At 65.2% G+C, this 27,806-nt stretch overlaps 1 protein-coding gene across 2 annotated transcripts in view; it reads left to right on the forward strand.

The window, feature by feature from the left end:
* The first annotated feature begins 1,061 nt into the window (after window positions 1-1,061).
* ZFPM1 (zinc finger protein, FOG family member 1) overlaps window positions 1,062-27,806 on the forward strand; it is a 67,731-nt gene continuing 40,986 nt past the window's right edge. The window contains exons 1-2 of one of the 2 annotated variants that reach the window (XM_060131370.1): window positions 1,062-1,174; window positions 26,628-26,738. In XM_060131370.1, the coding sequence (XP_059987353.1) occupies window positions 1,135-1,174; window positions 26,628-26,738 (151 nt within the window). In that variant the 5' untranslated portion in view covers window positions 1,062-1,134. Of the gene's footprint in view, window positions 1,175-7,168; window positions 7,274-26,627; window positions 26,739-27,806 lie in introns of those variants that run through there. The other variant, XM_060131369.1, reaches the window with a different exon arrangement.

Raw genomic sequence — 27,806 nt, forward strand, 5'->3', positions numbered from 1 at the left:
AGTCCCCCACTCTCCACTTGGGGCTGCAGCCACCGGAGGTGGCGAACCCCAGGGATGCCGCTCTTCCACCACAGCCTTGGGCAGAAGCCCCACCCTGTCAGAGCCGGCTCCAAACCCCAAATCTGGTCCAAGGCAATGTGGAGCGTCAAGGCCTCGGGCTTCCTGACCCGGCCCTCACCGTCCCCCATCCCGCGGGCCGAGGAGGGTGGTCGCAGAGCCCAGAGGTTCTGGGCGGGACCGAGGCCCTGGAGGCGGAGTTACAGAGCGGGGGGCGGAGTCATGGGCGGTGGAGGTCGGAGCCATGGTTTGGGGGCGTGGTCTGGGCGGGGCTTCGGTGTCCAGGAACCGAACCAGGTCAGGTCAGGCTGGGGGGCGGAGCTGCAGCTGCGCCGAGGGGGCGGGTCCAGGGAGGTCTGGAGCCCGGCCGGACGCGGGGCGGCGGGATGCCTTGGGTCGCCGAGTCTGAGCCGGGTCTGGGGGACAAAGCGGCAGGGCCGAAGGAGTAGTCGAGGAGGCCACAGGTCTACCCAGGGCCGGGGGCGGGTTCAGCTCTCTGGGGGCGGGGCCAGAAGGCGGGGCGGGGCCATTGCGGCGAGGAAACAGGGCCAGTCCAGGGGCGGGCCAGGGCGGCGGGGCGGGGCGGGGCCAGGGCCGCGAGGTAACAAGATCCGCCCGGGGGCGGGCCAACTCGGTGCAGGCGGGGCGAGGCCGCGGCGCTGGGGGCGGGGCCAGCGGTGGGGGCGGGCCCGGAGGCGCGGCGCCGTGACGCGGACGCCCCGCCCGCACGCCCCGAGCGCCCGGGCCGAGGCCGCCCGGTTCGCCGCGCGCTGCCCGCAGGTTCCATTGAGAAGAGCCGAGCGGCGGCGGCGGCGTCTGCGCGGAGGCGGAGGAGCCGGCAGCAGCCCGCCGCCCGCCGGCCCCGGCGGTCCGCGCGGCCGCACAGCAGGGCCGAGCCTCCGGCCTCCGCAGCGGCGCCGGGCCGGGCGCGGCGGGCTGGGGGCACGGGCCGGGGCGGCCGCGGAGCCCAGGGGCCGGGGGCATGAGCCGCCCCGCGGCCCCGCCGCGCCCCCGCCGCCCGCCGCCGCCCGCCAGGGGCTAGAGGCGGCCGCCACGAGGGCGCGCGGCGCCGGAGACATGTCCAGGAGGAAACAGAGCAACCCCCGGCAGATCAAGCGTGAGTCAAACTTTGCCCGCCGGCCCCGACCCCCGCCGGTCCGCCCCCGGTCCGTCCCGCTCTGCCCGCGGCGCCCGCGACCTTCACCCCGCGCCGCGCCCCCCACGCTGTGTGCCAAGCGCGCCGTAATCTAATCTCCGCTGGCGGGCCGGTCCCCCGCGTCTCGGCACCGGCACCGGGGGTCCCACCTGGTGGGGGTGTCCGCCCAGAGAGCCGGAACGGGGTTGCTGGGGGCGCGGCCACCTCGCGGCCTGCCCCTCCCCCGCATCCCCCGAGATGGTGCGGCGATAAGGCGGCCCGATCTGGGCTCAGATAAAGTTTAAAATATTCCATTCTGCAAGTCCCATCCTGATAAGATCGCTCTGTCGGGACGGGCTGAAATTGTGATCTTATCTCGCGCGGTTGACTCTCCCAGGCTTTGTATCTAGAGGGAGAAAGAGAGAGACCTGGGAGGGAGAGGGGGCACCCGGGGCGCGTGGAAGTGCACGGCCAAGAGGCGGAGACCCGCCGGCGCCCACCCCCACTCCCGCTGGCTTGCAGAGCCGCCTGGCTTGGAGGATGGAGGTGTAGCTACCTCAGCCCACGCGCTGGGCTCCAGCCCTGTCTCTGGGTCTCGAGCTCGAGCCTTCCCTGCCCGGGGACAGCCTCCTGGAGGTCCTCCCCTCCCTGTGTCCCAGCCAGGACTGCAGGGGCGCTGTGCGCTGGGTGGCTTGCGGTCACACACACCCTCTAGCCGAGGGGTCGGGGAGGGGTCTCCTGGGACTCAGTCCTGGGCCAGGGTCGCCTCCGCACGCGTCCAAGTGTCTCACCCGTCTGGCCCGCAGGCCACTCCCCCGGTGGGGGCGGGGGGGCAGGCAGCTGCTGTGTCCACACTGATGATGCCTCCCGGAGATAAGAGCGCCCCGTACTCTTGGGGCCCCTCGGCTGCCTGAGCAGGGAGAGAGAGGGCAGTGCACAGGAAGCACGGCTCCCCACCCCACGCCAGTAATAACTTCGCGCCTCTGCTGCCAGGGCCAGAGTGCGGGGCCACATCTCCCCGGCCAGATCAGCAGGTCGCTGGGGCTGCCCAGGAGGCGAAGAGGGGGCCAGACCACTGCCCAGCCCCATGTTCCCCCGCACTGCCTCTTCTGTCCACATGACCATTGCCACCAGAACCCTGTGTGCATGCTCCTGGGGGAGTGTCTACTCCCGAGGTCCCAGAGAGGGGGAAGGCAAGCATGAATCCGGGTTCCCGTAACCCGACTCCTCAGTGTGCAAGCGGGACCTGTTTTCCGAAAGTCGCTTTCTATCAAGTCAACTCAAGTATTAAAACCACCCACAGGTCCCGATCTGCGCTGGTTCTCTGGTTTCTTTTTCCCCTCCTCCCCTGTGCGCCTCTGTTCGGTCTGTTCTCGTGTGTGCGTGTGTATGTGTTTCAGCGTGATGAGAAATGCAGATAGCGCGGGCAGGGAGATCGCAGGTTGGGAGCCGATCGCCAGAGCCGATAAGGCCCAGAGCGGAGCGAGCGCCCGGGCTCAGCTGGGTCGACCGAGCGGTGCGTGTTGGGGACAGGGACCAAAGCGGGCGCGAGGGCGAGCCCCCGCTGTCCACCTTCAGCGCGCCCGGTAAGCGGGCTGGGGAGAGGGCCGGCCCTGGGAGGCGGGGCCGGGGCACCCTCCCTTCAGCCCGCGGCCCCGGGCGCCTCCTCCCCCTGGCAGATCTTGGCGCGTTAAGATGCGAGCGCTGATTGTCACCAAGCGGCGGCGCCCGCACGCCCGCCCTCTGCCGCCCGCCCTCTGCCTGCGGCTGTGCGTAGGGCCCTGGCGGCTGTGTGCCCGCCGCTCTGGCCTCACCTGCGACCAGGCCGCGGGTGTGGAGGGGAGGGGCCCGAGCGCTTGGGCCGCCGCCCCCCCCGGGGCCCCCACCAAAGCCGGGGCGCAGCTGCCCGCGCCTCTGTGCGCCTTTTGTTCCGCGCAGAGATAGATGTGCCGCGCTGATAAGGCGCACAACCGATGGCGGCGGCGATAGGCGCGCCCATTTATTAACTTCAAACGTGGGAGCGGGGGAGGGCGAGGCGGGAGCGCGGCCTTGGCCGGCCAGATGGCTGCGACGATAGGCCGGGTCGCGCTGGCGGGGAGCGCGGGGCGGAGCGCAGCTCGGGACCCCCGGCGCCCTGGCCCGCCGAGGTTTCCTCCCGCCCGGGTCGATGTGAGCTCAGATAAGCGCCGGGCCGGTCGGCCGGATGGCGATCTCCCAAAGCGATAAGAGCCCTTATCTATGGCCACCAGGCCTCGCCGGGTTCGAGGCAACAACAGCGCGGGGGCGTCGCGGCTGGGGCGAGTGGGGGGCCTCCGACCTGCCGGGGAGGGGTGGAGGGGCGTGCGTGCCTGGGTCCGTTTGGGCGAGTTTTCATCCCAAACACACTTCATTGCCAGGAAGTTGATCCTCCCCCTGCGGGTGGTACAGTCCGTCAAAATGAAAGAAAACTGACTTTGCACCGGCCAGGAGCGGGGAGGAGGGGAGGGAGGACACCCAGCCCTGATTCCTATTAGATGGTGTGAGATAGCAGAGTCAGGGGTGTCACCTCCAGAAGGAGAGAGGGTGTTTTCCCCCTTGAATCAAGTTGGTGTTGGTGTTCTTCCTGTCAAGTGGTAAGTGTGACCTGCGTGGAGTTTTCTTGAAAAAAGAATCGAAGTGGCTTCTGCTGCCGAGCCGAGGTTGGGGGGAACACAGCGTGCTGGCATCTCTTTGAGCAGGTCCCCCAAATCAGAAGGGAAGGTCTGCTCAGACCTGCCTTCATTCACTCGGGAGGTCTTCACTGAGCGCTTGCTGAATGCGAGTACTGGGTCGTAGCCACTGCCCTGGGGAGCCAGGGGAGGGGTGAGCTGACCAGGGGCCGGCAGAGAGCAGTACGGAAACCGGGGAGGTGGGGGTGGATGGGGGCAGGTGGGGCATTGCCTGCAAGGGGGGACCTCCAGAGGGGGTCAGGAAGAGGCCAGCTGTTGGGGGTGCCTCCAGGGACAGTGGGCTAGCCTCAGTTTCCAACTCTGGACAGTGGGGACAGGAGCAAGCCCCCCGGTCACACTGGGGATGCCGAGGGGACCACAGAGCCCTTTTGCAGTGGGAGGGCCCCTGCGGACCATGGCTCCAGATGCCAAGTGGAAGTCGAGGCCAGCCAGGCAAGGGGCTCCCGGAAGAAGTCCCAGCCCGAACAGCTGCTCCATTGCAGACGGAGGTGTTTTTCACACGTTCTCGGAGCTTGGTTAAGCAAATTATTGGTGGCCACAGGATGACTCATTCACTCCGAGCTTTAAGCCACCTGCCCGCTCTCCCCAGCAGGCAGACGCCCACCTGGAGGCTGGCCGTGCCTCTGGTGAGGGCCGGTTCCGGAGAGAGACTGAGTTGGGCCGGAAGGGGGGTGAGGTGGTCTCTCAGTTTTGATGAACTTGAGAGGATTATCTGCACAGAGCGATGCACCTCCCCCTGCCAGGTGTGGGAGGCTCCTGGGAAGCTGCCTGGTTCCCAGGGGTCACCTTGCAGTACCCACCACCCCACTGTGACGGCAGAGAAGCAAGGAAACACGGGGCTTTGGCAGCCTGGCTGCCCGTAACTCGAGCCCCATGAGCAGGTGGCTGTGCCTTCTGCAGCCTCAGTTTCCCGTCTCTGGAAATCAGGTGTGACCTTGCCTGCCAACCGGGGGTGGACGGGCACCGTGGCTGCCCTCAGCTGGCCTCCGCGCCCTCCTCAGAGCCCTGGGGGCATGGGGGCCAAGCTACAGTGAGCCAGGGACCCGGGCCTTAGAGACGCAGAGACTGGCTCCCAGCCCCCATTCCCTGAACCTGGCCTTGAGCAGAGTTCTGGTGGGCGGCAGCCGGGGCCGATCTCTCAGGCCCTGGGGCTGGGCCTTCACGCTGGTTTTCCTGCATTCCTGGGCCTGAGGGAAGACAGACGGCTCATTTGCTCGTTAGATAGTAATAATGATATCTATAGTAGCTAATACTCACGGGGCTTACTCTGTGCCAGGCCACGTGTTATCTGAAGGCAGGTCCTGTTCTTACCGTTTACATCTTGGGGAAACTGAAGCACAGAGAAGTTAAGTTTCTCACCCAAGAAAATGACAGCCAGAGTTGGAAGGCAGGCAGTCTGGCCCCGCTGTGGACATCACACTGCTTTCCCACAGTCTCTTGCCTTTGTCTGCCTCTGGGCTTCCCCGGCCTCAGTCTCCACACCTGTGAAATGGGCCTCTGGGAGCAGAGGTGCCCAGGGGTCTTTCCCCAGCCCTGCCCTTGCCGAGTCTCCTGTGACCTCCTTCCGGAGATGTTTCTGCGCAGGGTAGGGGGATGGGGTCCCAGGAGGCTTCATCCAGCCCTGCCAGTGCCCTGAGCCCCAGTCTCATCCCGCCCACCTAGCCAGCCCCTCCCCAGAGGTCACTGGGAGCCCAGCATGGCACCAGCACCGCCAGGGATTTAAATGGGTCAGTTGGGGAAGAAAGGAGGAGGGAACACGATGCCATTAATTGTACCCCTTATCTCCTGTTTCTATGCCAACCAGACGTTCCTGGGGCTTGCCGGGCTCGGGAATAACACTCCCGGGCGGACTATCTACCATCGACAGGCCCTCTCCTGGAGGCAGCTGTTGCGTCCCGGCCGCTGTCGCCAGCCCCGTAGCCCCGGGCCCGGGTGCCTGGCTGGGCTCCTGCCACCGGCCCCCATACCCTTGGATCCTCCTGGCGCTGCCCCATGGCCCCTGTCCCCGTTTCACAGACGGGGAGACTGAGGCCGCCATCACACGTTCACTCCCTGAACCTCACCTGCTGTTCCCTACCCAGGCAGGAGTGGCCTGGACCGAGAGGGTGGCAGGAGAGGGGGCAGCAACACCTGCAGAGCGTGCCCCTGTGCCTCCGTGTCCTCCGCTTTGGCAGCAGGAGGCGGGCCGACCCGTGGGCAAGGGCTCAGCCGCCTTCAGGCCGCAGTGCACGTGTCCCTGTGAGGAGGGGAGGGCAGGCTCCCGTCAGGCTGCCCCCTCAGCGGAGCCTGGGTTCAAGCTGAGACTTGGAGGATTTCTCTCTGGCTTCTTTCAGCCCCTTCCAGCCTCAGTGCCTTCGCCTCGGTTTCCCCATCTGCAGAATGGGGATGCCGACACTGGTGGTCCCTGAGCACAGCTGTGAGCACAGACGGGAAATACACGTCTTCTCAGACAGCTGCCAGCATCCCCATCGTCCTCCCCCGCAGTATCTTTGTGGTCCATCGGTCAAGTTAGATCTGTGGTTTCCAGCTTATCTGTGATGGACAAATCCCTTTTCCCAAGCTGTCCCCAGAGAGTGAAACACATGCAAAGACCCTGCCTAGGAAGTGGGGCCCGCACCTGCCCCCCTCCCGTCTCTCCTCTTCGTGGCTGGCCTTCGCCTCCAGCCGTTCCAGCTACAACTTGCCAGGCAGGTGCCCGGGCTGTGCACACTGCACACGTTGCTTGCCCTCTCCAGGCTGCGGTTTCCTCGTCAGAGAGGAGGGGCTGCACTGGGGAGTTGTCAGCGAGGTTCCTCTGTCCCCCACCCACCCCTCACCTCCCCGCCTGAGCTCTGGATGGGTTTGGACCAAGCCAGCCCAGAGTTGAGGGGCTGTGGGGTCGGGCAGCCCACTGAGAGGACCCCAGGGCCTCCTGTGTCCCTGTGCCCATTTCACAGAGGAGGAGCTGGAGGCCTGGAAAGGAACGGCGGCTTGCCGAGGGTCCCCGGGTAGCATCAGTGTGGGCGGCCCCTCTCTGCCTCAGTTTGCCCCCTGGTTCAATGGGCACATCCCAGTCCAGTGCCCCATTTTGCAAATGAGGTTTTGAAGACATTGGGAGGCCGGGACTAGAGTCCTGCCTCCAGGCAAGGAGGCGATGAGGGCAGTCTGGGTCTGAGAGGCCGCCCCGCCCTTCTTCCCCCCGCCCCGCCCCGCCCCCCAACTTTCAGCTCCAGCACCACAGCCCCAGCTGAGTGGCCTCAGGGAGCGTCTCCTATTTTCTCGTCTGTAGAACAGGGGTGACACGTGACACGGCATCTACCCCAGAGGCTGTGTCCGGTGCCCACGCGGGGCTGGGACACAGAAGGTGATGAGCAGAGCACACCTGGGATCCCAGGTGAGATAGGGGCTGGGCTGTTGGCTGATGGGTGGCGTGTTGCTCCCACCCACCCCAGCTGTCCCTGGGACCACTGGGCGGGCTGAGGACAGGGACCTTTGCCTCCGGGCCCGGGGGTTCCATCCCCACCCGGTGCCCCACAGCGGGGAGTGGGAGCTCAGAGATCGGGGCCCGCACCGTCCTCCGAGGGCTCCGGGCTGCAGGCCAGCCCTTGTCTCCGGAGCGGGAGGCCACTGCAGCGGGGGGCTGCCACGTGGCCTCGAGTCCTGGCCTTGCTGTGACCCTGTGGGCAGGTGGCCTCTCTGCTGCCTCGGTTCCTGCTTTTGGAGCAGAAGCTTAATAAGAGCATCTCCCTCCTGGGGCCTGCATGTGGGGTCCGTGAGATTCCCAGATACAAACTGTAAAGTGCGGTCCCGCGGGCAGGTCCTTGGCGGACGTGGCAGCCCTGGGAGCTGCTGGTTGCACTACTGACGTTTTGCCAGAAGCCCCGAGGGCTGGACGCTTCACACAGAGGCCCGCCTCCCACCCTTCTCCCCTTCATGTGTTAGTTTCTGAAGAGGGAGGGAGTCGTAGGCTGGGTGCCCTGACTGCACCTTAGGCGGGGCGGGCCCAGGCCCCATCAGTCCCTTTCCTGCCCAAGGGTCTTACCTGCTGTTACGATTATCATCGTTATTGACTGACCCATTTTACAGGCAAGAAAACTGAGGCCCTGGGAGACAGTAACATGCTCAGGAACTTGTGATCCAGGAGCTGGGTCTGTGGACCCCAGAGGAGGGCCGAGGTTTCTCTGGGCAGTGCCCACTCGGCCCCCCAGTCACCTGTCCTGCCCTCCTGAGTCATCCTGTGTCCTCCCAGGGCCTCCTGGGCCCAGCTCCTCCCCGCCTCCCCTCCCTCCTCCCTCCCCCCGAGTCTCCTGTTTGGGAGAAGGCAGTGCCCGCTGGGGCAGGAATGTGGTGGCTGACCTTGGGCCAGAGCTGGGGCACAGATAGGCAGGCCCCTCCCCTCTACCTCCTGTCCCTCGATCTGCCTCCCCTGGGCCTGCCGGCTACACCAGGGCCCCATCACCTCTTTTACGGGAGGGGAAAACACGGCTGTGGAGCCGTGTTTTCCCCTCCCGTAAAAGAGGTGATGGGGCCCTGGTGTACAGCTTCCGCGAGCCCCGGCGTGGGGCGAGCTTGGCCCTGGCCCCAGTGCTCCTGGTTCCCACGGGCCCCACCCCAGGGCTGGAGCGGAGTAGGGACAGAGACCCAGCCAGTCAGCCTCAGAGCCTACCCCCTGTAAGCACTTCGCTGGCATCCCCTCCTGTGATTCTCCATACACCCACTGAGGTTGGGGTTCTCAAACCATTTTGCACCCCAAAAAGAGGATCAGAGAGGGTGGGTGGTTGCACCAGGGTCACACAGCACTCGAACGATGTGGAGATGGGGTTGATGGGGTGGTCTGTGCAACCCTGTACCAGCTGCTAGACACCCCCAGAAGTGGCGGGCGGGCTGCTTCCTGGGAGGAGGGGGCTCTGCACTTGGGTGGCTGCCGGAGCTTCCCTGCGGCGGGGCTCTTGGGCTCTGCCAGGAGGCTCACCTGGCCTCCCTGAGCCGCAGTCTCCACCTCTGCAGGACGGGGATGCCTTGGGGACACCGGGCTGGGTGCAGGTCAGTGGGTTCCCCTACAAAGTACAGCTGTGATGCTGAGCTCGCAGGCAGCGAGGCTGCTGAGACCTTACAGCAGAGGTCCGGCCTGGGCCAGAGCCTCTGCGTCGTCTGTCGTTTGTCAAAGTTAAAATGAAGAGGAAGGGGGACACCTCTCCCCTCCCCCATCTCCCTTGCACTGCTTCCTGTCAGTTCCTCTTGGTGTCTCACTTCAAGCCCTGCAGCTTTCCCGATCTGCCCTGGCCACTTGCACCTGCCACAGCCTCCTGCCTTCATTTCCCTTTTCTCCACCCTGCAAGTCAGACCCGGGGAGCGGGAGGCCAGGGGGCCACAGGGCCAGGGGTCTCGGCTCCTTCCTGCGGTGGGCAGCGGGGGAGAGCTGCTAGAGAGCCCTCCACTGGAACAGCGGGCCCATGCTGCACTGCTGGACTCTCAGCTCCCAGGGAGGGCTTGGTGGGCCTGGGGAAGCCCCTCGCTGCCCTTCGGGCTGCTCTGGCATCGGGCCCTCGGCCCCTTGCAACGAGAGACAAAGCTGAGGCTTCCCCCATCTGACCCGAGGTTACTGGGGCCCCAAGCTCATCCCGAGACTAACCCCAGCTCATGGTCACTGGCCGTTAGACCAGGCGTTAGCTGAGCATTTACTAAGCCCCTGCTGGGTGCCCAGCACTTACAGCCGTGAGCGCACGTCCTCCCCTCACAGCCTGTGAGGGGGGCTCAGCAGTTAGCCCGGTGCATGGAGGGGAAACTGAGGCTTAGAGGGTTTAAAGGTCAGACTCAGGACCGCGGCTCGAGCTCCCCACCCTGGGAGTGAGGAGAGGATGGCGACGGTTGTGGTGTCCAGGGCCAGAGCTCTCCCTGCGGGGCTTGGTGCCACCCTTGTTTACATCCAGGAAACTGAGGCTTTCCTGCGGTTCCAGGCAGCGTCCAGCTGTGGTCTCCTTGGTGGCTGTGTGACCTTGGGCAAGTCCCTACCCCTCTTGGGCCAAAGTGGCCACTGCCCAGCCTTCCAGCTTCAGGAGAGAGACCAGAGCCACAGCTGAACCGGCACACGAAGGCCAGGCCCTCCTGGGGCAGTTCCTCGTCACATGGGACCTCTAGGCAGCAGGTGGGGGGTGTCCTCGGGTGAGACTCTCGCTCCGCACCTCAGCTTAAGTGCTCCCGGGGAATGAGTGGATTTGGACGCCCTTTCCTCTGAATGGGCAGATGTGTTCTGTTTATGGGCCCTGGGTGCCCCATCCCCTGGGGCATCCCATGCCGGGGCCCTGAGGGCAGGCAGGAAGCCCCAGCATTTTAGGGCCACACTGAGCGTACCCCGAGCCTCAGGTCGGGACCTGCGGGCGCAGAGCCCACCAGGATGTCCCCACCCTGCTCCTGGGGCTTGGGGCCTGGAAGAGGCTTCCAGCAGAGGTGATAGGGGACCCTGCGGGCCACAGGGCAGGAGGGCAGGCCGCCCACACTCCGGTCCCCCCACCATGCCCCCACACCACCCACCCTTTCCACTTCATGGGCCTGGCACGGCTCGGGAGGGCCTGGGACCACCCCAGCCCCACTGGGGCTCTGAGGTGGCCTCCTGCCTCAGTTTCCCCTCCTGCACAACATGCACACACCCAGCTCCGCCCAAACCAGACATTTTCCCAGAGAGCAGAGGGACCGCGCCCCGCCACACACACACTCTCGCTGCAGTGGCCTTGATGGTCAGTGGGCACCCAGGCCCTCATGGGCCCCGGCCAGGTCCTCCTCTCCATCCTGGCTTTGCCCGCCGGGGCCTGGTCCGCCCGAACTGTCTCCCCGGTCCAGGCCTCTGGCAGGCGCAGGTTTCAGCTCCCGTGATAACTCGGAAAGTTGAACTGGCCCCATTACCGCGCCGAGATGGTTGGCGAGATACGGCCTTGATAATGGGGGAGATACGGCGTCTCGTGGCCAATGGCCCAGCCTCTCCACCCATTAACATTCCCCACCAGCGATCCCTCGCGCTATCTCCTCCATTTCCACTCCTCCCGCAGATAAGAATGGAAATTCTGACTTCATAGCTCACTGATTAAAGTGTCTGGATTTCTTGATAATACACAGATAAATTATGTTTTTGAAAAAGAAGGTAGGGAGGAGGGTGGGCAGGGTGGGGGCCGTCTCTCCCGGCCTGTCCTGTCCCCCTGGGCCGGCCATCAACCTTGGCACGTCCAGCCTGCACCTCCCAGGCCTCTGCACAAAGGCAGTGTCCGCGGGCCGGGCTGGGGAGGAAAGGTAGAGGCCTCCTCTGGGAAAGGCAGCAGCAGCGGCGGGGACCGTGTTGGAGGGAACGAGGGCCAAGGGTTGAGCCCTCGTGGGAGATTTAAACCTCCCCAGCTCACCGGAGCTGGGTGTGTGGACCCGGCTGCCTCGCCTCCGTCTCCTGGGACGTATCTCTGGGCCTCGGTGTCCTCATGTGTCAGATGGGCCCAGGCTTGGGTCTCTCCTCTCCCTCCCTGACCCCTAGAACGAGCGGTGCCTGGTTATACACAGTCGGTGCCCGGTAGATGTCAAGGAGCCCGGCGGAGCCCCACTTGCCAGTTAGTTGGAGAAAGGGAGGGGCTCCCAGCTCTCTCTCCCTGCCCGGTCCCCAGCCACCCTGCCTTCGGAGGCCCGCCCGGCCGCCACGTGTGACGGCTGGCGCCCTGATGGGACTGAGGTACCATCTCCGCGTCTGTCTGGGTAAAGCTGCCTCCTTCAGCTGATGAGATCCGGTGCTGATGGTGCGATGAGTGCGATTAGGGCCACCGTGGGACTAATCCTCCCCGCTGAGGGACAGGTGCGGCAGCCACGGGCGAGGGGACGCTACAGAGGGGAAACTAGGCATCCTCGCCCCCTCGATGCAGAAAGCCCGGCAGAGGAGCTGCCTGGGGCTCCCGGCAGGCGCAGGGCAGCCGGCCATTTTCCTTGCTTTCTGCATTTATTTTTTAAGCAACTCTTGAGATACGAGATTCTCTGCGGTCCCAGAGACAGGAGGCCTGACTGGACAGTCAGTGACATTTCTGGGTGGCTCTGGGACTCCACGCTTAAAATCCGAATGGAGCCATTGTTAGCTGATAGCTCCCTTCCCTGAGCACTTGCTATATGCCAGGCCTGGGCGTGACCTGTGTTATCCTTTAGAGTCCTGCCGGCATCCTGGGAGGGGCACCTCTGACCTCATTTCTCCTCGGGGGACTCAAGGTTCAGAGAGGTTGAGTAACCCACCCAAGGTCACACAGCATGGGAGGAAGCCGTAGAGACCTGACTTAGAGGCCTGGTCAAGGTCTGGGTCTCCCTCTTGGCTGCAGGCTCTGGGGATGTTGGCGGCCATGAGCTTCCACCTGCCCTAAGAGGACTGCCCTCTCTGTTTTGGGGGAAAATGCCCAGGCACAGAGAGGGTGAGTGACTTCTCAGGGCCACACAGCCCTGTCCAAGAGCGATGGATGATGGGGCGGCTGCTCCTGCTTGCGTCTGGAGGTCATTTCATCTGTCCTCAGAAAATGGGCCCCTTTGGTGATAAAGTTGGTTTCTTTCTGTCTTTGGGGTTTTATTTTGTTTCAGTATTCTAAAGGAAGTCAGCTATTTCCAGTAAAGTGGGTGCGTATATGGCGGAGGGGGACCAGCATAGGGTGGGGTGACTGGGTCTGAATCCTGCCGCCTGGGGAGGGCGCCTGGGCAAGTGACTTACGGCTTCCTCACCTGTGCAGTGGGTGTGACTGCACTTCCGGCCTCCTCGGCCTTTGAGGCAGGAGACGGGAGAGAAGCAGGGAGAGCGTCCTGGGACACATGCTTTGGGGACGCGGGGTTCTCTCAGGGCACCTGCAGGGATGCCTGCTGCACCTCCTCCTCGAAGCCCACCAGCATTCTTCCTGGGCTGTTGGTGGCAAATGGCTCCAGGTTGCAGAGGCCCAGGCCCCTGTGCTCTCACACAGTGACCTGGGTGGTTCTGGAACATCAGTCCTGTGGCTCTGGGAGCCCTCCTCTTGGACCCTCTGCTTTCACCAGAGCCAGAGAGAGTGCAGAGGGAGGCTAGGGGGTCCGCCCCCATCGCTGTGGCTCACAGGCACTTCCCTGTTCTGAGCCTCCGTTTCCACATCTGTAAAACGGGGCTGAAGACACTAAGACCTGCCCCACAGGCGCCAGGCTGGGAGTCAGTGGCCCCTCTGGTCATCTCCCCTGGGGCCTCCCTGTCCCCGCCCAGCCGTGCCCTCCCGGGGCGCACCGGACTTCTCAAGGAAGGAGCTCAGTACCCGCTCTGCAGACCACCACCTTCAAGGCCAGGGAGGCCCAGGTTCAAATCCCGGGCCCCGCACAGCCTTGCGGTGTCACCTCTCTGGGCCTCCCTGCCCTCGTCCTAAAACGGGAGTCAGCCCTCCTCAGGGCCCTTCTGCAGGGCTGGTGAGAGGGATCTGGGTTCTCTCTCGGGCGCAGATGCTCCCCTGCCGCCGCTGCGCTGTCACCCATCTCAGTGGTGACACCGACCCTCGGGACCCCTGCCCTTTCCAGCCAGGAGCTCCGGGCCTGGACACTGGGTGTGTTAGACACAGAGGGAGGGAGCCTGAGAGGGAGGCCCCTCGGCTCGGGTCCCGGGTGTGGGGGTGGGCTGGGGGGTGTGTTCCGCCCTCCCCCCGGAACCTGAAAGAAAGAAAAGGGAACTGCGATAAAGAGCAGATAGGCTTGGTGGTGGAGCAGCCCTATCGCTGTTATCTATCTGCCTGCCTCTCCGAGCGGTTCTGTTGTTTCTTCTTATCTCACCCACCAAAATGCCAGGAACAAAGCCTGTGCACACGCGCTCACACACACTCACACACTCACACACCCGCGAGCCCACCGCCTTGCAACTCAGAGCCGCGAAAATGGTGCCACTAGATCTAAGGTGAAAGCAGGGGGGCCGGGTTCTCGTAAAATCATCATCAATGTCTCCATCACTTCGCAAAGAAAGGGGAAAAATAGCCCTCCCTGAGACGAGGCAGCGAAGAATAAGAAGTGGCCCTACAGGCCCTCCCTGGAGGGAAGGACCCAGGCTTGGGGTGGGGAGCCAGGACTGGAGGCGAGGTCCCAGCTGTGCTGCTGCGTCCTGGCTGTGTGACCTTGGGTCAGTATCTTTCCTGCTCTGAGTCATTCATAGTGGCGGAGAGGGGAGGATTTAAGGAAGTACCTGCGCTCTAACCAGAGTTCTCCCCGAGCAGCAGACCTGGGGCTAAGACGGGTCACCCTGAGCCTGGCACCCCTAGAAGCCACCCCCCAGAACCTGGTCCTCCCACCAGAGCCCCTTAGCCCTCAGGCTCCCCGGAATGGCCCAGCAGAGCCAGTCTCCCCGAGAGCCAGCCCAGGGCCCTCAGAGCCCAGTGCCACCCCCCATCCCACCCAGCATGGTCTCCCCAGAATCGAGCCCCCCACGCCCCACCCCCACAGCCAGGGAACCCAGGGCCTAACCTGTGTGTCCTCAGCCAATGGAAACGGGCATGCAAATGAGCAGGAGTGAGGCCTAGGGATTGGCTGAGCACTGTGCGGGGGGGCGGGCCTCCTGCAGGCGGGCCCTTAGTGTGGGGAGACACTGTCCTGGGCAGGACCTTGCCCCAGTGATGGAAAACTGGGCGCAGGGGGATGGACAGGCGGGCCTTTGGGTGACCTCCTGCTGACCTGCAGAGCCCAGAGCCCCACAGCCTGAGTTGGGAGGCCAGGACTTGGGCACTCCCGAGATCAGTGCGGCCAGCTCCCCCTCCCACTCCACGTGTCTGGGGTACCTCCAGCCCCTGTGCGTGCTGTCGCCTCCCCCTCTGCCCTCCCCCGCTGGGATTTTCACCTGGGCCCTCCCTCTGCCGCCCCGTGGAGCACCAGGCTGGGGGCGGGGCCTCCGCACCATCCTAGGGAGTCGCGGTCCAGCCCGTTTGCCAAAGCTGCCTCGCAAACCTGCGTCGCGGTCTGTACGACGGGAGGCTCTGGCCTGTCTGCCTCCAGGGTTTCTGTGTGCTCCCTGGGCCTGCGTCCCCATTCACACAGTGAGGGCTCACACAGGAGGTTCTCCGGGGCGTCCTCCTCTATCTGTGGCTGTGGTGTATTCTGGAAACAGGGTTCTCCACAGCTCCCATTTCAGAAATCTATCTGACAAGAGGCCATGTCCATAGGAAGCGTTCAAGAAACTTGGGGGGATTCTCACGATGTTCAAAGGCACTTTGCACCTCTGGGATGTCTTGTTGGCAAGATGGGGCCCAGAGTCCAGCCAGAGGCCCCCCCAGCTCCCATGGCACCCACAGGGCTCTGCGACCTGAAACGCAGCCACAGGCGTGGGCGTTTTTCAAAAATGCATAAGTGGAAAGTAGCAGAGGGGCGAGGAGGGAAGGAGTTCGGGCTGAGATCAAGGGGAAGGAAACGGGGAGGGGGCCGTGAGACCAGAACCAGACTGCCGCTGGGTGACCACGGCAGGGCAGCAGCTCTGCCTTCCCCAGCACAGCGCAGGGCACACAGCCGGTGCTCCATGAATACTCCCTGGACCGGGCTCTAAATCTGCTCCCCACCCTGGGCCCTGTCCCAGGGGAGCAGAGGGAACTGGAAGGGGAATAGCCCCCGCGGCCACGGGGGTCGTGCGCAGAGCCTTGGCCTCGCTGCTCCGGGGCTGGCTGCCTGGGAACGGGGTGGACGAGAGACTAGGCAGAGGCAGATGACGTGTTGGGGGAAGAGCGTTCCTGGCAGAGGGAACAGCAGAGGCAAGAGCCCTAACCGGGAAAGAGGCGTGACGGTTGGGGAGAGAGGACAGCAGCTGGGACAGGCCTGGTGCTCGGTCTGGGCTCACTGGGTATTCCTGGATGGGGGCGGGGGGGTTGCGGAGGCGCCGGGCTGCAGGGGTTGGAGCCAGGCCAGGGAAGCCTTGGCCCACTCCGTGGGAGAGCAGCAGAGGTTTGCCTGGGACCGTTCACGGGACCGGTCAGCTCATCTGACCTCCGTCATGGACATGCTCCCCAGCATCTCCAGCCCCGATCCATGGACGCAGGACCAGACCCCGGCAAGCCCTGGCCTATCTCTGCACTCAGCAGTGGCCTGGGGCAGCGTTGTGGGGAGGGCTGTGTGTCTCTGAATCCCTAAGGAAGGGAACAGGCACTCAGGGAGCACCTGCTGTGTGCTCCACGGCACTGGGCGGCAGACTCGTGTGTGTGTGTGTGTGTGTGTGTGTGTGTGTGTGTGTGTGTGTGTGGTGAAATACAGATAACACAGAACTTACCGTTTAGCCATTTCCAGTGTGTACCTCAGTGGCAGTAAGTGCGTTCATGAGGCTGTGCGGCCATCAACGCTATCCATTTCCCGAAATTTTCCGTCTTCCCGACAGAAGCTCTGTCCCCGTGGAACGCTGGCTCCCTCCCCCTCCAGCCCTGGGCAACCTTCCTTCCACTTTCATCCATGAATTTGAAGCTGTTGTTTTAACTCCCAACGTTTCAGTTGAGGAAACTGGCTCAGGGAGGTGAGGGGCCTGCCGGTGGGATTTAAGCCCAGGTGTACCGCCGCGCCCAGCTTCCTGGACACTGTGGCTCTGGGCCCCGTGGAGACGAGGGATGCACTGGGCCAGGAGGTCTGGGGTCCAGCCCTGCACAACCACCACCTCCCCGTGGGCCCAGGAAGCACCTCGGGACCTCAGTGGGAGCAGAGTAGATTGGCTGCCTATGACCCAGGCGCACCCAGCAGGGATACAGGCCCGGCCAAAGGACCCTGCTTCTTCCTTTCTTGCTGCACGCCATCCCCGGGGCACTGGAGAGACACCTGGGGTAGTGTGGCCCCAAGTCTGGACACTAGAGTCTCCCAGGCCCGGTGTACATCCCGCTGCTGATCTGCAGAGCATCAGGAGGGCCTGCCTGGAGGAAGAGGAGCTAGCCACCCCCCCAGGGCCGTGGCACCATGGTGTGAATGAAACCCAGAGCCCAAGTGGGCGCGGGAGTCCCCGTGGCAAGAGGACCCTCTCACGGGGGCCCTAGTGTGGGACCTGGGGCAGTCGTGCCCAAGGGCTGGGTCTGCAGATGAGCCCGGGCAGGCCTGCCCTCCTGGCACCTGGCCACGGGCCCCAAGGGGCTGCAGCCCCAGGGGTGAGAGCTGAGGAGGGCTCGGCGCCTGGCCCATGCCCCTCGGGGTCTCCCACCCCGCCTATCAGATGGCAGGGCCCTGTCACACCGGAGCCTCATTCCCTACCAGGAAGCCGTCTGCCTCTGTCCATCTGACGGCAGGCCACGCGGATGGCTCCATGAGCTGCGGCCCCACTCCCACCTGTCAGTCCTTATCGGCCCATCCGGAGAGAACCACTCCAGAGCCTGCGGCCCCTGTTCTCGGGCACGACTCCCGTCTCCTCCTCCACGGGCCTCCTTCATACTCACAGCTCTATGCCGTGGCCTCGGCCACCCTGCCACGTGCCGTGGCCTTGGCCACCGCTCCCGCCCGGCGCTGTGGCGTCGCCCCGCCCCCTCCCCACCAGTCACACGTGGGGTCTCTGTCACATGCTCCGAGTGCGTTCTTGACAACCGCGTCGGCCCACAAGTGGCCTCGGGGCCCTCCCCGCCCCACCCAGGCCACGTGGTCTGCACCCCTCCCCCAGGAGCGTTCGTAATCGGTTCTCCAGAGTGAAACAATCTCGTGTAATCTATCAGCGGCTATCGGGCCCATCGGAGGCCGGGAGTGGCCGGGCCCGGAGATGGCGCCAACCTCTAGCCTTGATAAAGTCTCCGAGTTCAGCAGTGATGAATGTTGAGTAAGTGCAGGCCGCCGATAGGATGTTGACTTGGCAGCCCTGCGGCTCCGGCTGAAACCAATCTCTCCCCTATCAGCCGGGCTGGGCTTTCTGGGCTTTCTCAGGCCCCGCTCTTTCTTCCCGCCTCCTCTGCTCCCCTTTCTCTCCACCTTGCCCGCCTGGGCCCCTGCCCCCAGGGACCGAGGTGGGGGACCAGCCCGCTGGCCCTAGCCCGAGAGACGGGACAGGCTCTGGGCAGGGGAGGATGCGGAGCCAGACCAAGGAGGTGGCAGAGAACTGGGGACTGCCTGGAGGCGGTGGCCGGGCCTCGGCAGCTGCACGCTGGAGTCCTTCCTGCAATCCAGCATCCACATTCTTCCGCTTAGTTTCCCACGGTGCCGAGAATAAACCCCGGCCGGCCACCCTGCTGCTCCGGCTTCTCTGCCTCTCTCAGCCTTGGTGCTCTTTCCTCAGCGGCCCAAACCCACCAAACTCCTTCCCGATTCCGAAACTTTGCACTGGCACTTCCCTCTGTCTGGAGTTCCCCATTCACAGTCCCAGCTTAAATACCGCCTCCTCCGAGGAGCCCTCAGTGACCACTCCCACACCCACCCACCATTCTTTGTCCTGTACCCATCCTGGCCCTTCATGATACCCAAGGTGTGTGTTCACGCCCCACCCAGACTGTTTACCCCCATCTGGACCTGTTTGCTCACGGCTGACCCAGCACATGGAAGGCCTGGTGGAGGGAATCACGGTGCTCCTGCGAAGGACCCCATCCGGGGGCATCTTTATCTCCTGCAAAGCCCTTCCCTGTCCACACTGACAGCGGCTCTGTGAGGTCGGTGGGTCGATACCCATTTCCCATATGGGTAAACCGAGGCCTGGGCAGGTTCCCTGGGCACAGCGCAGTCTCGGTTCTGCTTGGTCCTGAAGAGCCGTGTGGCCCAAGGTCCTGCGCTCTGAGGGCGGCTGCTCCTGGCCCGTTTCCCTCTTTGCACTGTGGAGCCGGTTGCCCCACAGGCTGGTGCTGGTGCAGGGCCTGGCAGAGCTTCGTAAACTGTCGAGGGCTGTGCTTACTTGTCTCGGGTCTGAGCCAGAGGGAGCAACAGCTCCTGGAGGGAGGGGCCCTGGGTACCAGCTGCGCCACACCCCTGCTGACCCCCTACCACAGCCAGGGGAGCAGGCGGACACCCCCGTTGCCTCAGGGATCAGTCCGAGGGGGCAGACAGCAGTCACACAGACCAGGGAGGGGGGCTGCCCACAGGGGAGGGAGCCAGGAAGGGACACTGAGGCTGAGTGAGGGGAGAGGAGGCCTGGGAGCCACACAGACCTGGGTCCAAGTGCCCCCCAAGCAGGCCCCCGTCTCTACAAACAGGGACGGTGGGTTTGGGGGGCCTCGGCGAGAATGCAGGGCTCGGGAGGAGAGAGCAGGTGGCAGCCCGTCGCTCCCGTAGCTGTGAGGCCTTGGGCAAGCTTCTTTACCGCTCTGTGCCTCGGTTTCCCCACCTGGACGATGGGGTGACACTAAGGGTCGTTACAAGGATCAGAAGCCCCTTGTGGTGAGTCCAGAGCCCGGCCTGCCGCAGAGGCCGCCCGAGCGCTTGCTCTGCTACCGTCGTCGTGGTCACGGTGATGGTGGCATTACTCCTGCCTGGGAGAGGCCCAGCGCTGCCCGTGGTCCCTCCTGCCCTGGGCGGCCTCGAGGGGTGATGCGTGCCGGGGGTCCGGGCGTGGCCCTGGGGCCGGGGCACCTAAGCCCCCCAGGTTCGCCCGTCAGCTGCAGGCTGGCCGCAGGGGGAAGTGGTGGTGGCTGGGGCTGGTATGTGGTGCAGACCCCCGGGTGTCAGCGCCCCATCTCCCTGCATCCTGTGGAGCCCCATACTCACCCAGGCCTCAGAGCCCCAGGCAGGGCCAGCCAGCTTATCTTCCGCCAGTGGGGGCAGGGGGCCCGCTCAGGGTCCCCGGGGCTGAGTCCCTGCTCACACCACCCCCAACAAGCAGGCTCAGCCCCCAGGCTCCCCTCTGGCCCCACCGCCACCACTGTGGACCCGGGTGGCCCCCAGCCGTGCCCGGCTCTGAGCCCACCTGTTCCCCTCCCCCACCTGTCCCGCAGTCACCAGAGTTCCCGGCGCACCTACTGTGCACCAGAGCTGGGGACGCCCCAGTCTCCAGGTACAGAGACGGAGAAGGCAGTGATGGAGTAAGTGTGCAGCGAGAAGGCGGGCGGTTCTGAGCCGGGACAGTTCAGGCCAGGACGGCCTCACCAGAGCCAGGGGAGGGCGGGCACCGGCGTGGGTCGGGGTGGCCGCAGCCCACGGTCAGGGCTTCAGAGACGGAGAACCGAGGTGCACTCCACACCCTTGCAGCCCAGTTGCCAGACCTCCTGTGAGGAAGTGAGAGCACAGGTGCGAACAGTAGGGGTCTGGGGGAGGGACAGGGAAGCCAGGACAGTGCACAGCCAAGCGGGGGTGCCCGGCGCTGCGTCAGCCGGGGGTGTGGAGAAGTGACTGGGAAAGGCAGTCTCAGATCCTGACTGACCCCTGCAAAGCTTTGGAGAGAAGCGGGTGGGGATTTGGGCTGCTGAAGTGTCTCTTTGTTGAGCCTGGGCTGCAGGGGGCCCTGGGTTTTGTCTGGGTTACCTAGGACTGTCCTGCTCATCTTTCAGTGAACATGCCTCCAAAAGGTGAATGACACTTAAAGGATGGATTTTATTGTATGCCACTGATATCTCCCTGCGATATTTTAATGCGTTCAAAGCTGAAGTAGGGTGCAGCACTCGTGTTCCTTAGAGTACGGGGTCCCTGTTCCCGGAGCGCGTGGGGCCTCCGCCGGCCTCCGCTCTGAGCACCCAAGCTCTTCCTCGACGCCGAGGGCTCCCCTTGCCCTCCATGGCCCGGAGTGTGTTGTGCCAGTGGCTGGCCACTCTCCTCGGCCTGGCAGCAAAGGCGGGTGAATCCACGGCCACTCAGCCCCAGCCGTGCTGGGGACCTGCCCACCCAAGGCGGGGGCCAAGCCTGAGAGGCCGAGGGTCCGGGCTCAGGTCTGCTCCTCTGGAAGGAGGAGTGAGCCCCCTGCTGCAGGGTGCGCCCGCGCACCACCCAGCCCACCCTTGGCGGGGAGCCAGGCTGCCCCCCAGCGCCCTCCCGTCTCCTCTGTCCCAGGGCCATGCCTGCCACCGGGTATGGGGCGGGGGAGGACCAGCGTGGGAGGGCATCTGGACCCAGGCCCCCGGCGCACACGGAGGTTCAGACCCTCGCCCTCCCCTCCGCGGGGCAGCCTGCCCACTCGAATAAGCCATTATCTCGCCGACATCCTCTTTGTGGTCGCCCTGGCTGTCAGCAGGAACTGATCCTGGGTTGATGAGGGCCGCTGGCGGGTCACAGTGGAGGCCTGTGGGCCCCTCCCAGCCTGAGCTTGCCGAGGAAGAGAGGCCCCTCTATGCTCCGCGGGGGGGCCCGCATCTCGTCCCTGCTGCCGTGGGTGCAGCCCGCTAGGGGCAACGCCGGCAGCACCTCCCATGGCGTGGGCTGCGGGGCGGGGTCTCCCTCCGTCCTCCGCTGGGCACTGGGGGAGGGCAGCAAAGCATCAGAGCAACACCCCAGGGGACAATGCGAACCAACGTAAGGCTCCAGGGATGACCCGAGTGTGGGAGAGATTTCAGAGGTAGGAGGAGGCCCCAACCAGGCAGGGGAGCTGTCCTGGCAGAGGGACAGCGTGGGCTAAGGACCCAGGCCTGGAGGGGCGTGGACAGCGGAAGCAGTTTGGCTGCCATCCAGGGAGTGAGGGTGGAGGGAGCGGGGAGGAGCTGGGAGCCAGGACGGCCCTGTGCTAATGGGCCTGGACCTCCTGCCAGAGCGGCCCGGAGAGCAGTGGGCAGCTTCTAGCCACGTTTGGGGGGTGGACATGAGGTGGACCCTCCGAGGGTGTCCAGCATCCGTGCTGGGCCTTGGTACCCTAGCGGGAGGGTGGGCACGAGAGGACCCACAGGCGCCCAGGGGGCCTCCCAGATCGTCAGCCTCCCCCCACGATGCCTGCACCCCTGTGCTGTGCGAGCTTCTCAGGGACCATGGGCCGGAACCCACCTTCCTTCTAAGTGCTGGCAGAAGTTTTAAGATGTTCTGCTTAAATGGGACCCTTGCTAGGCCCTGATGACCTTCCCTGGAGCCGAGGACCTGCCTCTGTCTGCCCGCCTCCCCCCTTTGCCCCTTTCCTGGCAGCCCTGGGCTCTGAGGCGTGGGCCACCCCTGCCCTTCACCAGAGCCCCGTTCGCTGGGCTCCGCCTGCCGCCCCGTCCCTGCTGGGGGCTCCCCTTCTCGCCCGCTTCTCTCCATCCAGCTCAGCCTGGAAATCAGCCCAGCTCCTCGTTAGAACTGGGGGCAGAGAGCAAGTCACATGGTCCCGAGGGGCTGGGGCCGCCTCTGTGCTCGGGGCCTCTGTCTCCTCGTCCCCCAGCCCCAGCTGGACCAGAGCCCGTCCTGGCTGGAGGGGCCCAAGCCCCCGGGACACAGCGCAGCCGCCCTCGGGGAGAACGGAGCTGTCCCCACCGCCTCCTGTCCCTGCCGTGGCCCGAGCTGCCCCACTGCCCGGCGGTGGGAAAGTCTGAATCTGTTGCTATTTTCTCTCTGTTATCGGGCCCTTATCTGGCTGCTGTGTGCCGCCCAGAGGCCAGGGTCTCTCCCTGGCAGCGCCATGCCCCCTCCCGCCCACCGGCTGACCAGGGCCAGCGGGACAGGAGGCTGGGCCGTCCGCCAGCCTAGGGGGAGGTCTTTCTCTTCCACCCACACTGCCCTCCTCAGGCCCCAGACCCTCATTCCCCTCCCTCCAGCCGTGCCCCTTGGTCCCCACGCCCCTGTCCATGCCCCGCCCCCCATCGCACCCCCAGAGGGGCAGGTGTGGCACCTCCCCGGAGAGTTGAAACAATAACGACAGTTGTAATAATAACCCCAGGTCTGTGCTCGGCACCCACGGGCACCACATTGCTGAACCCTGAGCCCAGCCCATGACTCGAGGCTGCTATAACCCACAGCTTTCCGTGAGGAAGCTGGGCTCGGGGAGGCGTGGCCTGCACAAGGCCACAGGCCTCAGCGTCCCGCTCCTCCTTCTGCCTGGAGTGCTCTTCCCCAGCCCCGCCCGCAGGCAGCCTCCTGTCCCATCCCAGATCTCCACTCACTCGTCGCCTCCTCCAGGAAGCCTTCCCTGACTGTCACTCCACCTCTCCTTGGTGGCGATGACCACACTTGGATTTTTCACGTTTCTTTCCTCGGGGGTACGTGTTGGCTGCTGCAGGGTCCCCAGGAACTTGTGCAGGGAGATGGACTCGGGGGAGGTTTCATGAGTGAATGAAGAGCGCGGGAGTGAACGGCAGTTGAGAAGGAGGCCGTGGGCGCTCAGGTCCACCGCACCCCAGGCTGTGCAGGTGGGGATGTCGGGGGGACGAGCAGGGCCGCGTGCCCACCAGCGTCCACCCCACCCCCAGGCCATCGGGCCTGCGTTCATGCTCCGGCCCTGACACAGAAGGGGGCCTGGCAGGTGCCCCCACCTCTCCTTCCTCCTCTGCATTGGGAACACAAAGGATCTCCCCACAGAGGCATAAATGGCTGTGTAATGGCAGCCACATAGCGGGGCCGCAGGAAAGCCCCACGCCCGAGGTCAAGCGCGGAGTCCAGGTGGAGGCTCGTGGGGCTTTGCTCTGGTTGTTCCTCGTAATGTTTCCAGTGGCTGGGGGGGCGGGCACAGCCTGCAGGGGCCGGCGGGGGTTCGGCCGGGGCCTCCAGATTCCCTGTCCAGTGCTCTGAGCCACCCCGCGCTGCACGCCACCTGGCAGGTGCACCCCAGGGCCACCTCGGGCGATTCTGCCCTCCTCGGCTGCCAGCTCCGGCTTTCTTTGGGGCAGTCATCCAAAGGACCCCTCATCCAAAGGCCCCCCAGCTGCCTCCACATCACAGCCGGGAGGGCCATCAATCATCGGCAGCCCGGGCCTTGGAAGGGAGTCGGGTCATCCCGCTGCACAGAGCCTGTCTCCGTAATTCAGTTTTAAAGCATGAAAAAAGGGAGTTGATGAAATTCCGCTATCAGCGCCAAGCCAATATGCAAAATATCTCACCCCCAATCAAATAGCTATTATGTTTTCATTTCCATTTCGGCGTCCGGCTTAATGAGCAGGAGACGGATCGGCTGGCGGGGCGTCTGCTCGCCGTGATAACTGAGGGGCTTCGGGCAGCGGGGGCCGTACCCGGTGCTGGGGACCACCGTCACCACCCGTGGACGCCCCCAGACAGGTGCTCGGCCTTGGGCGCAGGCCTCTCCTCGCGCCGGGCAATGGGGCCAGCGTCACCCTCACCCCAGGTCATCAGCGGGCGGGGGCAGGCATGGGGCCACACCTGCAGCAGAGGAGGGCCGTGGCCTCAGCAGCGTCCACGTGGGTGGTGTGTGGGGGGAGTCGGGCTCCTGCCAAGGGCCACAGGCAGGTCAGTCCACGTGGCCGGGCCTCCGTTGACTAATCTGCGAAGTGGGCATGACTCGGCCTCACCTCTGGGGTGTCGGAAGGCTCCCAGGCACTCGCCCATCGTGCCTGGCCTCAGGGCCTGCCTCTTGCGGGCCCCTCCCTCCTGCTGGCCCTCCACCCCCGGGCTGCGAGGTGGGCAGGGGGCTTAAGGGAAGACATTTGTAGAAGGCTGAGCACAGGGCTAACATACAGGCGGCGCTTAATAATAGCAGCGCCCTGCTGGGTGCTGGGTGGCAGCAGCTGACGCCGGTGACGGGTGGTGTTTCCTGCGCACTTACTACGCGCCAGGCGCTGACCGCGGCTCCACACAGGTGAAACCGAGTTTCGTCCTGCGGGGCCAGAGCCGTTCTGCTTTCCGACCACAGGAAGGTGGAGTGACTTGCCTGTAGTCACACAACAAGGACACCGCCTGCCTGGCCATGGGTCGGCCTGGCTCCGTAGTTGGGGTGTCTGACCATACGGGGCCCCACAGGGGTCGAGCAGGGTCCTTCCTAGCCCAGGGCACCCCGGGAAGCAGCTGCGTCTCACCCCAGCCAGTGGAGAAAGCTTCCTCCCAGGTGGAGTGGGACCCAGGTGCACAGGTGGCCCCGGGGTGTCGGGGGGCTTCAGCAGTGGCTCCGAGGCAGATGTGGGGCAGGGCTGGGGCAGGATTCGCAGCGTCGCATCCCGCTGTGGGCCTGGAGCCGTTCGCTGGTTGATGACTGTCTGCTGTGTTATCAGCGTGTTAATTGTGCTGGAATGAATTAGCGCATTAGGGTAAATTGCTGCAGCCGCAGCCTTTCTTCACGCTCCTGTCAGGCTTTGTGCGGAGCGGGTGCCTTTGTTCTCCCACAAATGGAGCCGCCAGGAGCTCAGGGCCTCCCTGGGTGGCTGAGGCCCACCTGGGCGGGAGAGGCGTGTGCCCGGGCGGGTGCAGGGCTCTGGTCGCTGCAGTCCCCGAAAGCAGAGGCTTCACACCCATTCTCCAGAGCCGGCCGCTGAGGCCCTGGAGTCCCGGCGTCGGCAGGAGGGACCACAGCTCTGGGGCACCATCTCCAGCTCTGAAGGAGCCGCAGAAGCACCTGGGCTTCTAGAAGGCGTTAGGCAAGCAGGCCTGCGAGCTGTCCGCCAGGGCAACCGGCAGTGCGGGCTGGGGGCCAGTCCCACGGGCCGGGGAGCCTCTGCTCTCCTGCCCCGGCGTCTGCCAGGGGAGGTCACGGGGGGTCAGACCTCTCACCTGTCCCAGAGGCACGAGTCGGGTGTGCCCAGCCCGCCGCAGAGCCCACCGTGCGGGCGCGTCGATGGGAGACCGTGAGGCTTAGCCCAGGGCTGGTTCTGTGTGGTCTGAGCCCGGCCTCGGCCACGGGAAGTGACGGGAGGTGAGCGCCTGTGCTCCTGCTATCAGTACAGCTCTGAGGGGTCCCGGGGAGCCCGGGGCCCGTGGGTCTGTGGGGCCAGAGCTAGAATCCAGAGGGTGCAGCCGGACAGGTGTCTGCACAGGGGGAGCTGGGGAAGGTGGTGGGGCAGGGGCAGCGCTGCCCGGGCGCCTGTCTCGGGCCCCAGGGCCCAGCTGAGACAGGGTGGAGGGGGCCTGTGGGGCATTCGCAGAGCAGTGTGAAGCGGGACGGCTGTTCCCCGCCGTCCTCTCCGCCCACAGCGCTGGCACTGCCCCTCTGACCTCGGGGGCACAGGCTGCCACCCTGGCCTGCGCTCCGGGACACGCTGTGGGTCTGGCTTCGCCACCCTCCTAGGTGGTCTGGGGACTCAGTCTGCCTTCCCACCCGTACGGAGGGCTCCATGGGGCACCCCCCGCGTGAGACCTGAGGGAGGATTAGTGGGCCGCGGAGGCTGGACTGCAGACGCTGCGCACCCACCTGTGTCCCATCAGCCATTTACCCCCTTAATCAGGCTGACGAGCTCTTCCTGTGCGCCAGGCACCGGGGCCGCGCTCTGCACGTACCCTCAGAACCTCAGAACCTGAGTGTGGCAGCTTCCTGGAGGAGGGGTCCCAGGCACGGGGGGCAGGTGTGCAGAGCCCCGGGAGATGTTTACCTGCGGGGGTTGTGGACGTGCGCCGGGACCCTGGGACCCCGCAGCGTGTGCGCCTGCATTTCGGCAGCCCCCAGAGGCCCCGCCCAGAAGACGCCAGCGCAGCGCTGCGCTCACGCGTGGAGCCGCGGAGAGGGGAGGGGTCGGGCTGCCCGGGGCCAGCGTCCCGGCAAGAGCGGCCTGTGGGGCCGGCAGAGGCTGCGGGGCAGGCGAGGTGAGCAGGAGGCCGGGTGGCCCCCAGGCGTTGGTGCAGGGCTTGGGGTGGGTACATGGGTGGGGCTCGCACATCTACTCATGGGGGACCTGGGGGAGAGCCCCCGTGCTGACGGCCGCTCCCTCGAGGCCTCTGACTGCCTGGGGGGCCGAGACCCTGCTCGGACCCCACTGCGCCCGGCCCCGGGGCTGTGCCTGTGCCGGGGGGGTCAGGACGCCGGCTGTGGGGGGCAGCGCCTCACGACTCCCCTGGGGCTGTGTCTGCAGGTTCCCTCAGAGACATGGAGGCCAGAGAAGAGGCCCAGGCCGCGGACACCGGCCTCCCGGAGCGAGAGGCCACAGCCCTGGAGCCCGAGCCCCCGAGCCCTTCCAGTCCAGGTGAGTCGGGCGGTGGACGTGGCAGGCTGGGCCCTGGCATCCTGGCACCCTTCCCCGCGTCCGCATCCTCGCTGCGACTTCACGGGAGCCAGTTCCCGCTGAGGACTCAAGTTCTCACACCTGCGAAATGGGCGTTGCACCGAGCGGTGTCTGCGGGCTGCCCGTGCGCACTGGGGCTTGGAGGGGCTGGTCCGGGTAGACGAGATGCACACACCTGCAGAGGGTCTGGGAAGCCCAGCCCTAGTGGCAGAGATGGGCAGAGCGAGGCCCCGGTGGGGAAGGTCTAGTCCAGGGTGAGGCAGGGGGTCATATGGGCACTGAGTGACCTGGGGAAAGCCACACCCCTTCCCGGCCTCCGTGTACCCTCGATGAAACGGGCTTGCGTGCCTCAGCACACGTGGGGCTCGGTACCGAGCAGGTTCTCCTGTTAAGGCAAATCACCCCATTTTACAGACGGGCGAATGAGGCCCAGAGAGGTTAAGTGACTTGCCCAGGGTCGCACAGCCTGTAAGCACCTGAGCGGGATGCAGCCCTAAGTCCGGGTTCAGGTTGGTTCTCCCGTCCCCTCTGTCTGCTCCCCACCCTACCCCACCCTGGACACCTGGAACCTCTCCTGGGGCCCTCCTGGCAGTCTCCCCAAGGTTTTGGGGCACTTTTCTGAAGCTGAGAACAGGACTCGGAAGGAGAGACTCCCACACACACACCCAGGGCTGAATTAACCTGACATTAGGAGGCCTTCTCTGTCTGGGTCCCCGGAGGGGCCTCAAAGCCGGGCCATCCTCTCAGGCCAGCTGTGCCCTCAGAGACCCCCAAAGACCCCCCCAAGAGTCTGGGCCTCACTGCGGTGGAGGCCCTGGGGGAGGTCAGTGCCCTCACCCCTGTTTTCCAGAAGGGGGAGCTGAGGCTGGGGGGTTAGCGGAGGGAGGACTGGCGGGGTGGGCTCTGCCCTGGCCCCTGCTCTGAGCCCCGCTCCCCTCGCCCCCCTCGCCCCCCTCCACCCTGCCGGCCGTGGACAGCAATCTCACTCACATTCCCATTCCATATCACGAAGCCCTGTGCACAGAGGCT

Source organism: Lagenorhynchus albirostris, chromosome 19 (assembly GCF_949774975.1).
Source record: "Lagenorhynchus albirostris chromosome 19, mLagAlb1.1, whole genome shotgun sequence".
Taxonomy (NCBI): Eukaryota; Metazoa; Chordata; class Mammalia; order Artiodactyla; family Delphinidae; genus Lagenorhynchus; species Lagenorhynchus albirostris.